The 16,420-nt window shown below is 42.7% G+C and overlaps 1 protein-coding gene across 3 annotated transcripts in view; it reads left to right on the top strand.

Annotated features, from left to right (window-relative positions):
* The window catches only part of NUDT5 (nudix hydrolase 5), a 61,969-nt gene extending 46,889 nt beyond the window's left edge, over positions 1 to 15,080 (top strand). For 2 of the 3 annotated variants that reach the window (XM_081554125.1, XM_081554123.1), the window contains 8 exons: positions 2,732 to 2,836; positions 4,247 to 4,314; positions 8,105 to 8,154; positions 9,458 to 9,565; positions 11,097 to 11,192; positions 11,769 to 11,870; positions 13,465 to 13,518; positions 14,843 to 15,080. In XM_081554125.1, the coding sequence (XP_081410251.1) occupies positions 2,777 to 2,836; positions 4,247 to 4,314; positions 8,105 to 8,154; positions 9,458 to 9,565; positions 11,097 to 11,192; positions 11,769 to 11,870; positions 13,465 to 13,518; positions 14,843 to 14,952 (648 nt within the window). In that variant the 5' untranslated portion in view covers positions 2,732 to 2,776 and the 3' untranslated portion in view covers positions 14,953 to 15,080. Of the gene's footprint in view, positions 1 to 2,731; positions 2,837 to 4,246; positions 4,315 to 8,104; positions 8,155 to 9,457; positions 9,566 to 11,096; positions 11,193 to 11,768; positions 11,871 to 13,323; positions 13,333 to 13,464; positions 13,519 to 14,842 lie in introns of all 3 variants that reach the window. The other variant, XM_081554126.1, reaches the window with a different exon arrangement.
* Positions 15,081 to 16,420: the final 1,340 nt, after the last annotated feature.

Genomic DNA, 16,420 nt, shown 5'->3' with positions numbered 1-16,420 from the left:
GAATTAGAACGCTCAACATTAGGTGTACTGTGTGCCCAATCGCTCAGTTGTACCCCACTCCTTAGGACTCCATGGACTGTAGCCCGCCAGGATCCTCTGTCCATGGTACAAGGGAGTTTATGTGTTTTTTTATGTATAACATACACCTACTGGCAAAATGTAGATGACCTTCAGTTCTAGCTAATGAAGTGGATACAATTTGAATTAAACTTTTAAATCTCGAAATAACATGGAGTCCCCTAGGAAAGCTCTCTGGCTGTGTGATGGAGCCTGAGGTGCAGCCAAGCATAGAATGCTGGCTGGTTTCTGCAAATCTGTGTTTGTGGTGATCAGCCCCACACCGCACCATTCAGCTTCTGTCCCTGACTGAAATGGTGCTGAGAGTAATACTTTTTTGTTTCAGTAATATTTTTGAGGTGGTTTCATAATCGTGGACATTTTGGGAATCGAGCAGTATAGAGTATTCTTCCAAAACCACGCTTAAATCCCATTTTTGTTTTCAACACAGTCAATAGATTGCCATAGATAGCTGTTTCCCCTTGGGGCTGATTGCATTCCAGGTAATTACCCAGCCCTGTTAGCCACTTTTTTCTTTTTTTGTAATTTATGTCAGGAGCTTGTTTTTGTTTTTCTAGAGCTCTCACATTCTAGCTTAAACATTTAAAAATAATCTGTTTGAAACAACTGCTTCTAGCTTAGCATTTGCCAACCAAAGGTTGATTTTTGATTGCTACTGGGGCTATTTTGTGCTTGAATCTAGCTAACTTGGTTCGATGAATAGTGGACGAGAATAGGGCTTGTTTAGTTTTTCAGCTCATCAACAATCTCTGAAGATCTGAGGGCAGCTGTAAAGGGAAACATAAGGGGCCTCAGCAGATATTGCAAATACCTTAAAGTTCTGTGTAAATCTGAAGGAACTAGATGCTCTTTTGCCCCTTCCTCTTCTAAATTACATGTTACTGACCATTTTGTCCGCTGCAGATGCAGATTAAGAATCTTTTTGTAGAGAAAATTAGAGTTTGTCTGGCTCTTCCTTTCTACCCTTCTGGTGGTGCTTGTACTTCTGAGGACTACAGTTCTCTGCTTTTAAGAAGCTTGGGTCAGAGTCACTTTAAAAGGAGGTAAACGTTTTGACTTAATCCAAATGTTTTGTACCATTCGAGACAGACTCTGTCGTGCACTAAATGGAGTTGCTTGGTTGTCTGAGAGTCACTTTCTCTTAAGTGTCAGAACTAAAAGGGGAGGAAATTTTTCTTCTCTGATATATATGTTATAAGTAGAAGGGAATGGAAATTGAGAAGATAAAAGTCTCGGTGGATAAAGTTCTCTCCTCGGGGTGTGGAGCACTCAGATGCAGACAAGTAGTGTCTAACTGGTGGTACGTTTTCATCCAGGGCAGCCTGCCACTTTAATTGTCTATAATAATGTAAACTGTCTGATCTAAATCAATGCCAGTTAAAAGTTCACCTAATAATTACCATCTGGGTTACTTTCAAAGGAATAGCTGCCTGTTTTCTTTTGTTGTATTCATAGAATTAATATGCTGACTGACGGTCTCTAAATATCTCAACATCCACATAGCTTACTACTTTGTTACTGAGACAGAGGATCAGTTCAGGAAGTCCAACAGCTAAGTATTATTTCCTGAAAGAGAGAACAGAGAAAACAGAAGGGAGTAAATTATCAGTGAAGTACTCAGTTAAGGAAGCACAGAATGGGGAAGTTCCTGGTGGTCCAGTGGTTAAGGCTCCATGCTCCCAATGCAAGGGGCCCAGCTTCCATCCCTGGTTAGGGAACTAGATCCCACATGCTGCAACTAAGGCCCAGCAAAGTCAAATAAATGAGTATTTAAAAATAAGAGGAAGCACAGAATGAAGTTTCCAGGTTGAAAGGACCCACTGGAATCCCCTACAAGTGACATCAGCATCATAGGACGTCAACAACTGTGGGTTCCAGAGGAGGAATACGGGGTCACATCGAAGAGGATCCAGGATCAGTGACTCCAGATTTCTCAGCAGCCAGCTTGCTTCTCAGAAGCAAGACACTGAGCAGAGTCTCCAAAAATGATTTTCAGCCCGTAATTGTATCTGCAGTCAGGTTATCAGTCAACTTTGGGGGTAGAAAAAAGATTTTCAGACATTCGGGATATAGGAATTGAGGGAATGCGCGAGAGAGACAACAGAAGTTGTGGCCCACAGCCATCTGGACGGGGCTTTCTGCTGACAGATTGTGCTTCTGGTTAACTCCTTATGAGCAGCTGTGACTTTAATCCACGTTAAAACTTTGGATGGGCCATTGAACTGTGCAGTTTTCAATTAAAATGGTATATACATCTAACAGATAAATGGGAAAGAGAAGCATATAGCCCGTATAATACAGAGTTTCACTGTAAAGGGTTGATAAGGGATGGCAGTTGAGGGGCAGGCATGGGGCATGATGTACAATCTTCGTTCTGTTTCTCCTTGGAAAATGTTTCCTGAAGACCTCAGGCACGGCAGGCTGTGGGCTGGTCTCACTGGGCTGCTTTCTGTCTTTCCTGGCTGTTCCCAAGGCCTTGCATTTCCTGTTCTGTCGGGGCGGCTGGCAGCTCTCCCCCACCTTCTGCAGAGGAATACAGCTTTGGTGACCCCGGTTTTCCCCCATTTAAGTAAATACTTTGACCAATGACCTATGGACAAATGTGTAATTCAGAAAAATGAATGTAGCCTAAACCAATCTCATTCTCTTACAGCGTGAAGTTCTTGCCTGTGGACTGTAAAGATCAACTAGTTTGAAAATGGAACAAGAACCAGCAGGTTCTTCTCGAAATACCGAACTGTCTATTATCTCAGAGGAGGTATACATTGTCTTTTTACTTCCCTTCCCCTTTGCCACATAAAGCTGAGTTTAAAAGAAATTTGCAGTTTCAAATGATTGTTTTTAATTCTTCAAGGTAGTTTTTAAACATACCTCCTGCTCCTTTTAAGGACTTGGGGACACTTTGCTCTTGTGTGGTAGCAGTGGTGTCTCTTCATTATATGTATTAGTGAAATTGAGGCTGTTTTTAAAGTGGGTTTCGACTTGATTTTTAAAACTCTCAATTTTTACTTATCTTTTTAAGTTTATTTTTTATTGAAGTATAGTTGACTTATAGTGTTGGGTTAATTTCTGCAGTATAGCAAAGTGATTCAGTTAAACATATATGTATGTATACACACACACACATCTTTTTCATATTCTTTCATATGGTTTATCCCAGGATGTTGAATATAGTTCCCGGTGCTGTACAGTAGGACCTTGTTGTTTCAGTTTTCATTGAAAGTTTCCCTGGATAGAAGAATAAATCATATGTGAGTTTTAAGGCTTAGACATTTTGTCCTAAATATCACATATTGGTTAGCTCTTTGTGGCCTCAATATGCATGCTCAAGGACAACAAAAACCTAAGTTGTTAGTTGTGGTCTAAATTCCACAACTAACATATTGAATATGTCTTGCGTGTTATCCAGTTTACCTTTTAAAAAGTCTCTTCCTGCAGGAACCATTGCAGAGGACAAACTTTAAATCCTTCATCTTTGAAACTCTGAGCTTGACACCTTTCTGGAATTCTTTTTGATTTAAAAATATTTCTGTGCTGTCTGTGAACAGATCTGCTGAATAATTATTAGGTTGCTGCTGGCGAGAAGTAAAAGATAGAGTAGTTAGAAAAAGGCCACTTGCTGCTTTATGTACACAGGGAACCTTTGCACTCACTCAATGTAGTCTGTAGGTAAGGTAGTCCTGGCAACCTAACCTCCTCGGCATCTAAGTGGAATGATGCTGGGTGCCCTTCAGGCTGGGTGTAAACCCATGTCACTGTGGGGGATGTGCTCGTTGGCCATGGTGTCCCTGGATCGGCTTTGCCGTGTAGTCCTTGGCAGTCAGATGCCACTGAGTTTCACATCCTGAAACACACCTGTGTGATTGGCACCAGGTCAGAGGAGAAAAGGCTAGGAGCATCCCAGAAAACCCCTTCCTCCTCAGACCTCCCCCCACCCTAGAACTTGTGAGTTCTCATCTCTTTTCAGTTCTCAGTCCTACCTCCAGAATTCCACAGAACAGCAGGTCCACCATAAGAAAAACAGCCTTTAATACTTTGAACTGAAAACTTGGACAGATTTTGAGGGGGAAACATCATCATTGAGAGCCACAAAAAATTTGAAAGAATAAAAAAAGAAAAAACAGGTCAGTTTGGAAGTTTCCCAACTTACTGTCTGATTTCCTTTTAGTTAATTTCAGAAGGAAAATGGGTCAAACTTGAAAAAACAACTTACAGAGATCCTACTGGTAAAACAAGGTAAACTTTTTTTCTTTTTGTAAAATGCTCAGGATTTGGGTTCTCGGGGTCTCTATTTAGTATTTGGCATAAACTTTGATCTTTTCCTCACTGTAAGCTCTGTCTTAAAGAATCTAGTTAAGCTGTTTTAATACCATTCTCAAGTAGATTAGGGTGAACTTAAAACTTTTGGGCCAAGCCTAATTTCAGCTGATAAAGCAGCAGAATAATAACAGTACAGGTTATTTCCTTCTCTTAAACCAGTTTTTTCATCTCTGAATTAGAATGTAAGAGAGAACACTGCTGGGTTTGGGATAAAATGTGCAGGCTTAAACCTTGTTCATAGAAAGGTAAGTTGAGGGGGGAAAGTTTTATAAAGCATTACGCATTACATACCAACTGCCATAAAGAAATGTGGAGGTGGGGAGAGAATTCCTGGGATCTGGCCCCTGCAGTGAAGACACTGTGCTAAGAAAATTATTTGAAATCAGATCTGTGCATGAAAAAATTTCCATCATAATTATTTTAAAGGACAAATTGAACATCTTAAAAATAACATCTAAACATCTTAAAAAGAGAAAAATGATTATTACAGTGTATTTACTTGGTAAAAAACTGTACAACCATCTCCAAAGCAGATCATGAAGGCAACCTGGTAGTATGAGAAAAGTTCATAAGCTGATAAGAAAATAGGAAATTGGATATATATATATATTTTTTAATGCCTTTTAAACTCTGCCAAATAATGTGTAAGAAAAGACTAGAAGGGAAACTGTAGCAAAATGTTAATAGCAGCTATGTGACTAGTGTTTTTTCCAACTTTCCTATTTAGCATTTTTTTTATATAAGTAACTATCAGGAAAAATGTGTTAAAATAAACATTTACTTAGTGAAATAGAAAAAGGAGTAAAACAGAATGAGAAAGTAGGAAAACTTTGCTAAATTTAGTATCCAGGTTATATGATATAAATTCATTAATATAAAAACTGTTTTCTAAGTGATCAAATAAGAATACAGAGTTTCTTTGTAAGGAAATAAATACATCTCTCATCAGTGTTAAAGTACATGGACTTGCTGGTGATTTTAACAGCTTTTGACTACATGTACTAAAGTAGCAAAAAATAGTAATAAGGTCCAGTGTTGAGAGCTGTGGGGAACATTAAGATGTCCATAGCACAGTCCAACCCAAAGTGAGAAAGCTGATTGCAGCTCGCCCCTTGCACAGAGCAGAAGAGGGTAGCCAGGCAGTGCAGTGAGCCGGCCATGTAGGACTAGGCCACAGAGATGCCAGGAGGTCCGAGCCTCGGTGACATGACAGGTGTACTTACACTTGTGAAAACGTAGCCAGAGCCCAGCCTACCCGGATCAGTTGGTTCTCTTTCTTGTGGAGTTAAGCTTATGACACAAAATAGACCCCTTGACACTGGCCAGTGTGAAGGGTATGTGTCGGTTGTCACCCCCCAGCTCTGCACCTGCTCCCCATCCTCCCTTCATCAGGGATGTGCCTCGGAATCATGTGGGACCTATTGCCAAGTACTCACAATTCGGTCTCAACCTCTGGAGAGTCTCCTCCAGCAGGGGTGAGTGGGCTCTGAGGTCTCCAAACTCCACACTGTGAGCCTGTTGACAGCACATTCCTCCTCATCCGTCCATACACAGGTCTTCTGGCCTCCAGAAGCTCTTATGTGAGACATTAACATCTCATACCTGATTGTCAGGCTTCAGAGCACTTACAGCAGGCTATGATTTATACATTTATAAAATACTGCGTGTACAAAACAAAACTGCAGCTAGAGAATTCTTTGTCCCACTGTCTCATTCATGGACGAGGGTGTGGAATTGATCTGGGGAGAGACATTGATTTTGTGCCCCTTTATTGGCATTCAAGAAAGAGTTGAGCTCACTCTCTGGTGCCCTGCCTGCCTTTGGAGTTGGTTGCCCAGAGGGAAGAAAATGAAACAGGCTTTCCTATAACAAATATTAAAAACGATAACTCAACTGGAGGGCTTCCCAGGTGGCTCTGGTAAAGAATCTGCCTGCCAATGCAGGAGACGTGGGTTTGATTCCAGGGTCAGGAAGATCCCCTAGAGAAGGAAATGACAACTGACTCCAGTGATCTTGCCTAGAGAATCCCATGGACAGAGGAGCCTGGTGGGCTACAGTCCATAGGGTTGCAAAAGAGTTGGATACAACCTAGCAACTAAACAAGTCAACCAGAATCAGAATGCTAAAGCTACCAGAGACTTTTAAGACAACGTACTCTCAGTTCCCTGTTTTTACAGATGAGAAAACAGTCACCGGGATGTCGTGACTGTGGGGTCCCCTAGTGACCAAGTGGAGACGCGGAGTTTCTGACTCAATTAGGTGGACAACTGTCCTCTCCGAGTCCCTCTGAGATGACTGGAGCCCTCAGGGACGTTCTTGTTCTAGGATTTCTTATAAATACATATCTATTTTGTGGCTCGATACTGCTCATTTTCTTCATCTTAACCACTGTAATGATGCTCCTCTCTCTGCTTCCCTTATTCCTAGTGTATTTGGGATGGAACCTTCAGTGCTTCTCCCAGCTATCTTCTTCAGTCTTTAGGACTAACCCTAAGAGGCCGCAGAGAGGACGGGGCCAACAGGTGTTTTGTCACTTGTGATCTGTATCACTGACTGATCAGAATGGCTTGTTGGTTGGCTTCTTGCTACTAACAGGAACGTTGGCAGCTGTGAGTTGTCATGGTGGTCCTGTTGATTGTCACACGTTCATTTTGACATATTTGCCCTTTAGAACTTGGGTACAATACTAAAAGATCTAGTTTACAGAATTTTTTTTTTTTTAACTGGATTAAATATCTGACATTTTTTCGTAGAAACTTGGCAAGGTCCAAGCCTTAAGGACAACCAGATAAAAGGTATGAGAGTTACTCTGAGGAGCAGCTCTTATACTTACTCTTATTGTAGAGAGACCGACATCAGATGTGGATACCTTTCTCCCCCTGGGCCCACTCAGATGTCTTCCTCCTTTTAAGCCAGAATTGTTTGCTTCCTTACTCTCATCTCTAACTGCTGCTTTTCTCTATTGAAGGGTTGAGAGTGAGGAAGAAATTCCCTAACCCCCTTTAAACAGCAGGATTGTGCCAGTAACTGGGTTGTCAGTACCAGGTTCCCTGAGACAAATAGCTAGTCAGGAATAAGGCCGTGAGAGGGGCCCAGGAACCCTTCACCCGATTTGTTCTTCTGGGGAACGTTTTCCTCTTAGATGGTATCTCACAAATGCAAAGCAGAGCACTTATCTAAGAGGATTAATTTTTCAGTTAGCAAATAGTAAATTTCTTAAATTGAGTGTTCAGGATCACTGATGTTAAAATCTCCCCTGTACATAACTGTCTCAGTGCTTCACATGATACAGAGTGTCCTTTGGAATTTGCACAGGGGCGGGGTTTGTGCTGACTGCTTCCTGGCCTTCAAAGCGTGATCACCGGCTGTGCTACTCACTGCAGATTCGTGATCCAAACTGAAGTGTTTCAAGTAAATGACTTGCAAGCTGATTGGAAAGGCAGCTCAAGTGAAGAGCAGGCCCTTCATTCAGAGGCAGAGGGTTAGATGTAGTCAGCAGTGGATTTCCTTGGTAATTTTACAAGCTGTGGGAAAGCATAGTTGGCTCTTTTTTCAATACAGCTCTTTACTGTGTGGTGTTCTTGGCTGTTATCCTCAGCACATGTGCATGCTTTGAACTTGTAAGGTGCTGGTTACACACACAAAACCTAAGAACAGTCTCCTCTTCAGCACTAATGCTTTTGACTTTTCTTGTCTGCCCAAACAGAACGTGGGAGACCGTGAAGCGGACAACCAGGAAAGGCCAGTCGGCTGATGGTATGAGTGCAGATCTGTTAGAACTCTCCCAAAAGCAAGTCCCCACACATGGCTATGGGAGCCGGGGGGTAGGACGGTTTCTTACTATAACCACAACTTCAGAGCAGGGTTGTCTTCACATATGATCTTCATCCTTAACTCTGGTGTTCTGTTTGCAACACTGTATAACTAAATCGAGCTTTCTTTATAAGTAACTTCTGGTTCCTGTTACATAGGCTTAGAACAGTGTCTCTGAAGGGAAGATGTAATCCTTCTCAGAGCCAAACATAAGTCAGTGTAATTTGAAGCCACACACTGTGTCTAGACATGTTATGACTTTTAGAAATCCCCTGTGTTCTGGACCGAGCATCTAGGTGAGAGACTTTAGTTTGGAAATCTTACTTGGCACTACTGTGTGCTTTATAGTAGTGACCACTTGCTTTGAGGAAATGAGACAATGAATTAGGAAAAGGCTATTCGTTCAGTCCACCTTCCCTTCCAGGCATGAATGCTGTGGCTACAAATATCCCAGAAACAGTCCTGAAAACCACCTCTGGTCTAGGGGAAGTTGGGCAATAGGTCTTTCTCGTTTTTCCCTTTTATTTTTCCACTTTGTTCTGTGTTCTGGTTTTCCCAGAAGCAGACAGAGTAGCTGCTGCAGCTGCTGTGTTTTCCTGCTGGGAAAGTAAGAGGAGCTGAGTGGTCCTCCTGAGCAGTTATGTTTTCCAGAATCCAGTGACCTTTGGGTTTGGTTTGGTGTGAAGGCCAAATAACTTGAGAGAAAAGGCCTTTCTTTTATCCTAAAACAATAAAGCTCAGTGTAGCTAGCATATACTATGAACAATAGAACTTACTCTCTTTATTGCTTAAAGGAAATCTAAGAGCACAGATCAACGTAACTTCAGTGGCCACCTGGCTGTGCAGCTGGGTGAGAAATGGTCTCCGTAGAGGTTCATGGAGACTGAAATTTTGTCCTGGACCCTGGACTAAATGTTTACTTCTAGTTGTGATTTTATTTTAAAGAAATCGTGACAATAAAAATCTTTTATTTTATAAAATAAAGTTTTATTTTATAAAAAAGAAAATTAAACAACATGGAAGTGTCATTATTTTTTCCTTGCTTTTCTTAATGAGCATAACTTCCAAAGTTAACCGCCAGTATTATAGCTTAAATTAACTTCCTATTACTAATGGCAAATACAAGAAAGACTTTAGCTGCAGTGTTTCTTAAAAGGTGGGCTCTCAGTTAGACTGCTCTAAATAAAAATCACTGGCATTGCTGACCTTCCACTGGGGTTTCCCTGGTTTTATTTCCTGCTGGCAGGTGTGGCAATCATCCCTGTGTTGCAGAGAACCCTTCACTACGAATGCATCATTCTGGTGAAGCAGTTCCGACCCCCGATGGGGGGCTACTGCCTAGAATTCCCCGCGGGTGAGTAACAACACTGGGGGGAGAATGCCCCTGGGGGACAGTGGGACTAAGCCCAGGCAGAGCCTGAGGACAGTGGTGTTTAAATATTTAACAGCTTTTCATCTGTCCATGTGGTTTCAAGTAAAACAAAACCACTGGTGCAGTAAGGTACCTCCAGGCCACACCCCAGTGATCCGCAAATCCATGGAGGTGTCACAGCTCACTTTTCCAGGCCATCTGCCCTCCTCTTAGCAACATTCTTTCTCATTCTTTCTAGCCTCTTTTGAGTCATTGCTTTTCCTTAATTTGTCAAAAGTATTTCATTTTCCATCACTCGCGATCTGCCTCTGGCAAATTTACGCAGTAACTACGCCCAGCTCTTTAAAAACTGAATGGAAAAGATACCGTGATCCTCCCATACCTAAGCAGGCCAAGGAAATTGTCTTAATTTCAACTCAAATATTTTTTCAGTTGTTACAGAAGGTATCTAGAATTGAATGCAGTACATATTCTAGGACTTCATTGGGTTGTTTCAGTCTGAAGAGATGAGGTCTCATTTCTCATTAGTGGTTAAAGTTCTATATTTTCAATCCATCTCATAATAACACATTAAGTAACAGGTTTATTTTCTTTCTCATTTCCTTGACATTTCACTGAAGAAATGACTTTAATTGAGGGACTTTCCCTGGTGGTCCACTGGTTAAGAATCCACCTGCCAGTGCAGGGGACAGGGGTTTAAGCCCTGGTCCAGGAAGATCCCACGTGCGGTGGAGCAGCTAAGCCCGTGCACCACATCTTCTGAAGTCGGTGCGCTCTAGAGCCCGGGACCTGCAACAAGAGAAGCCACTGCAATGAGAAGCCCTCACACTGCAACTAGAGTAGCCCCCAATTACTGCAAGTAGAGAAAGCTCACGTGCTGCAATGAAGACCCAGTGTAGCCAAAAACAGAACAAATAACGCCATTTCAGTTAAAAAAAAAAAAAAAAACAACTAATTGACTAACGCATGTTCACTTTTTCTTAGCATTTTTAAAATTCCTTTCAGAAAAAAGGACTTGCTATGCAGCTGTCCTCACAGTGAACTAGTGGTACCTGCATCTTCCCCCACCCCCACCCCCACGCCAACCCCTGGCCTTTGCTTCCCTCCTTTCCCATCTTCTGCCCAGGAGACATTTACACTAGTGATTCCCTACAGGGCCTCCACGTGGCTCTGAGGGAGGAAAGCAAGGTGTGTAACACTGTCCTCATGCCTGCGCTGTGGTCACGTGACTCGTCCAGAACCCACACCTAGCTGAATCCGCCGGCGCAGGAGGTTGCGCTGAACAGTAGCGTTGACGCTGAGATGCTCACAGAAACATCTAGGGCTAAACGTGACAAGCAGAACCTACTAAATCTGCCCGGAGTGTTCTTCTGCCTTTAGTTTTTCTATAATGGATCAGAACCTGAGTCAGTTTTATCTGCACGCCCACTGTTCCCACACCTCTTGGTTCTTGGCATGTAGCTCAGCAGCAGGGGGTTCCCTGTCCTGCCTCTCACGTGCCTGGGACTTGCAGGTCTCATAGATGACAACGAAAGCCCGGAAGCAGCTGCTCTTCGGGAGCTCGAGGAGGAAACCGGCTACAAGGGCGACATTGCTGAATGCTCTCCAGGTTCGTGCTGCTCCCACAAAACCAGCCAAATGGTCGATTGTTCTGGGTGTGAACGGATCAATTCTTTGGCTGTTCTCTATGTTGGGAATTCAGATAGCTTCTATTTGGCTAATTCACTGAAGACAAAACCTAGATGAAGGCTGGTCATCTGTAAGTGAACCCTGTCGCCCCTCCCCACCATGCGAGCACAGCTGAACAAAAATGACTGGAAATTAGAGAAGAATTATGAAATTAGGGTCCCTTTCAGGGTTTTCACATTCTAAGCTTTATTACTTACCTCACCCACATGCCACGCTTGTTACTAGGGGACTTTCTTGATGTGGTTAAAGGATTTTACATCTAACCCCTCAGACTTAACCAAACTTCCCTCAGGAACTCGGGGGAAAATGAGTACTGATTACACATGTGCTTTGCAGCCTGACAGCGTGTGTACTAAGCAAATAGGAGAAACTAGTTCTCTTGTGTAACTTCCGTGTTAACGATGAGTCACAAGCTGACTCTTCCTCCAGAGACAGTTCAGTGATGAATGACATCTCATTAGTGTCTGGAAAGGTGACTCGCTGCCTCTCTCCCCAGCCGTGTGCATGGATCCGGGCTTGTCAAACTGTACCACACACATCGTGACTGTAACTATCAATGGAGATGACGCTGAAAACGTAAGGCCTAAGCCAAAGCCAGGTACGTGTGCACTGGCTGCGTTGACAGTGGTTGCGCTGCACTGAATATCTTTTAACATTCTACTAGTTTGATTTTTATTAACAGAATTAATAGACTTTCACAGATACTTCGTCAGTACACTTGGCTACTTTTCTAATCTTGTGTATTTAGCACTGTTCTCGCAGCACTTCAGTGATTTTTATGCTTTATACAAAATGTTAAATTATGTATTTCCATGTTTTCTGTATGGTGTTTATTCCCACTTAAGAGCTACGGACCTTAAATAGTAAACACTGAAAATTTTCAGAATCACTCTGCTTTCTATCTGTATTGTAAGAATGGCAGGAATGCTATGGCACAGCACCATATTAACTATTCCTTGAGTTCCAGGTTTAGTGAAGCTTTGGGGAAATTCTTTGCCCCGTGTTTCTTAGCAAGTTTGGATTCAGAGGCTCCAATGCCCCTGTCAGTTCCATGTGCTCTCCCAGCCCCATAGAGGGTGGTGGTGACACAGACATCACCATCCATCATGTGTCAGAGTGGAGGTCTTCCATTTCCCAGCCCTTTTAGTTGTTCCTCAATGTTTCCAGTTTCCCGTCGCAGCTAATTTTAAGTGCTCGTTTTCGAACTAGTGGATGTAACATGCTAAGGAAGAGTCTGGCAGTTCCTCAGAGAATTACACATGGAATTAGCCTGTGATCCAGCAATTCCACCCCTAGGTGATTCCCCGGAAGAATCAAAAGCAAGGGCTCCAATAGATACGTGGACATTCAACATCACTCACAATACCCAAAAGGTGGGAACAACCCAAGTGTCCATTAACAGAGGGGTAAACAAAATGTGGCCCATTCTTACAGTGGAATATTATTCAGCCATAAAGCAGTGAAGCAGGCTGATACATGAAGCTTGAAAGCATTGTGCTCAGTGAGATTAAGCAGGACAAAGGAGGGCAAATATTGTGTGATTCCACTGATAGGAGATACCTGTATATTATGATACCTACCTGTTTCATAGAGACAGAAGGTAGAATCGAGGTCACCGAGGAGTGGGGGATGGGGAATTCTTGTTCAGTGGGCACCACCTTTCTGTTCTGGATGATGAACATGTTCTCATGATTGCACAACAATGTGAATGTGTTCAATGCCACTGAATTGGTACCTTCAAAAATGGTCAAACTGGTAAGTTTTATGTTATATATATTTTAACAGTTGAAAACTACATATACATATGTGTGTGTGTATATATATATATCACAGAATATGCTTTAAACTTGGCTATTAAAACATTTGATTTGGAGAAGAATAACATTGTACTGTTGGGATTTTTTTTTTAACCATGTATATAAATGAAATTAGTAGAGACCCAGGTTTCTGTTAAACTCTTGTAGCCTTTTTGTCACGTCTTGCACAAAAGCCATGCAGTGTTTGACCACTCTGGGCCTTGCTGAAATGTCCTCTCTTCTGTGTGTTTTCAGGAGATGGAGGTACGTCGTCACCCCCCGGGGGCTAACCTTGTGCGCCGCCTGTTGCGGCGGGAGTGGCTGAGGCATCGTGAGTTGCTCGGGTGGGCTCACCTCGTGTCTGGCTCTGTTTTCACTTGTACTTTGTTTGTTTAGAATTTGTGGAAGTAATTTCCTTACCAAAGAATGACCTGCTGAGTAGACTTGAGGGTAAGCACTCTTGATTATCACCTGACTGTCTCTGTTTTTCCCACCCCTAACCCCAACAAATGGGATACTAAACATAATTGTTTCTTTGTTCTTCCTCATTAAAGTAAATACCTAGAAACTGTTATAAAACTGCAGGTGACCTATGATGTCTCCTTTCCGGATGGCAGAGCATTTGAAAATAGCAAAACATCCCATGTCAAGTCAAAGTCATGGCCACCGTCACTGGCAGCACAGCTCTGAGGCCCACAGGTCGGACTGGGTTGAGGCTCAGCTGACTGTGTATTAGTTACAACTTCGAACAAGTCAATTAGCTTTTCTCATTAAATGGGAACAGTAAGACAGCCCCTGCCTCTGAGAAGGCAGGAGTAAAACTAAACGGGATAATGTTGCCACACAGATGCTTGAAGGTTATGTTCTGTTATGTTTTCTTTTTTTATATTAGAATAATATTCCTTTAAAAAAATTCCTTCCTTCTTCTTTCCAGCTAACTTCCCTTCCAGCCTTGTGGGGGTGGAATATTGAGGATGGTGGAGAGGAATCTGTAGATATAGAAGTGGGAGGGGCAAAGAAAACCCCTTTACTAGCCAGCTTTACTAGCATCACAATATAGTAATCATTATTTAGTCAGCAAGTTACTTTTGGGAAGTGGGCAAGAAGGCCTTTGGAGCTCAGTTTGCTGTGAAGATAGCTTTCAGTGCCCACCCCCCACCCCACCCTCAGCTGGCACAGATGAGCAAGATGGAACCCTGTCTTTGAGGGTCAGACCGTCTCAGCTTGTTCCTGAGCAAGTGGCTGGGAAACAAGGGGCAGATTGCCATCTGAGTAAAACAGAAGTCCTCACGAAAGCCTCTTGAGGTCTGATTCTGAGACCTCACTCCAGTCCCTCTGAACACACAGCTTCACCTCCACATGGAACACATGTGTCCCTGACAGTGGAGAGGATGCCTGAGTCATCATCACGGGGTGGTTTAGAGCAGCAGAACCCTGTAGAGAGCTATCCACAAGGTGATGGATGGATCTGTAAACTTAAAGGCTTCGCCGTTTTAACATTAAAATCATCACCTGGCATATGTGCTCTTCTGTCTTTTCTTGTTCCAACTTTTCCTTGTTCTTGTCTCATGCTGGATAATCCTGCTCTTACATCCTGTATTCTGCTTGAGTAAGATCCCTGAAGGCAGAAAGTGTCTTGTTCATCACTGTATCACCAGCACCTAGCACAGGAACAGCACACAGTGGCTGCTCAGTGAACACTGGATGACTGGTAAGGGGTAGTATTATCCGTTTGCAACTTGGTTATCTGACTTGTGCTCTTCACCTCCTCTAGCTCTGATAGCTGAAGACCATCTGATGGTGGATGCCAGAGTCTATTCCTACGCTCTGGCGTTGAAACACGCAAACACGAAGCCGTTTGAGGTGCCCTTCCTGAAGTTTTAAGGCTGAAGGACAGTAGCCATCCTTTTATAAACAGGACACCAGGCCTCCTTCACTGAGACTTCATAATCAGCTTAGTTGTAATGGAGATTTGAAATTAGCTTTTTCTTAAAATAAAACAACACAGAATGCATGTGGTGGTATGGAATTGTAATTATAGGTAAGCTGTAGCCATTATTTAAATGCTAGACTCCAGCTCATATTGACAGAGAACACAAAATGCTGGTATGTTAAATCCAGCTGTTAAAAGGAAAAGAAAGCTCAGCTATTACTTTTCTAATCTAATCCAGGAGATACATAGGAAAATAGTCCTGAATTCTAAATAAGGTCAATTCTTCCCAGTCCCCACTAAAAACTGTATGCAAATAACCATTTATGGTGTCAGGGTTTTTTTTTAAGACATATTTGTATAGGGACTTTCTTAGCCTCTCCTGACTGAATTATCTACTATATGGAATTAATCTGCATAGCAGAGGAGATTAAAATAACATTTGTGATAAGCAGATGTTTCCACTTAGATGTCCCTAACAGCCACCTACCTGCTGAAGGTTATATAATGAAAAATGGTCGCTTCATTAATGAAAATACAGGGCCCTGTTTTCAAGCATGTGTATATACTTTAGAATCTCATTTCCTATCCTAACCTCAAAAAGTACTTAGTGTCTAAAAACCAAATCCCTAGTATCAAGATTTACATGATTTGGGGCACTGTCTTGGTGGCTCAGATGGTAAAGAATCTGCCTGCAATGCAGGAGACCCGGGTTCAATCCCTGGGTTGGGAAAATCCGCTGGAGAAAGAAATGGCAACCCACCCCAGTATTCTTGCCTGGAGAATTCCATGGACAGAGGAGCCTGGTGGGCTATAGTCCCTGGGGTCACGAAGACTCGGACATGACTGAGCGACTTTGTTTCTTTCACTTGGTGTTGAACCATGAGTGTAGCCAGCATGGTTAGCAAGTATGTTCTTTAAATGAAAATACGGGGGATTGTGTCTGGCTCACGTCCCGCCCCAAGCCCCCCATCCTCAAGGTCCACCAGTGTCACTGGCCATCTTCTTACCTCTCGAGCTTGGCTCCTGTGTGGACTGTGGCCTCCAGCGGCTCCAGCATTACTGCCTGTTAGGTGCACAATTCTCTGGGTGGTTCTCATTGGCTACCCCTGAATCTTGTTTCAAGCCCTGGACCCAGGGGTCAGCCAGGCCCCTCAGAACCATATAAAATCAGGGGACTAATGACAAAAATGCCAGAATATAATGTCTGCAGGGTCACTGTCTTACCTATAGGTATTTTTATGAGCAAAAATAGATGATTATATTGTACTTCCTAAACAATAATGGGAAGAACTGTGGAACCAGTGAACTGTATGTATTGTCTCCTGTGTGAATCCTGTGAAGATTCAGCCCCAAACAGTTGCTCTAATGGTAGCCTTCCCCCGGTGCCTTTAAAAAAAAAGTCCTTATTTTTAATCATGG

This window comes from Giraffa tippelskirchi, chromosome 13, assembly GCF_054371585.1.
Source record: "Giraffa tippelskirchi isolate mGirTip1 chromosome 13, T2T-mGirTip1v1.2.pri, whole genome shotgun sequence".
Lineage (NCBI taxonomy): Eukaryota > Metazoa > Chordata > Mammalia > Artiodactyla > Giraffidae > Giraffa > Giraffa tippelskirchi.
The sequence above is the reverse complement of the archived record's forward strand: the minus strand, read 5'-3'. Positions and strand labels throughout refer to the sequence as shown.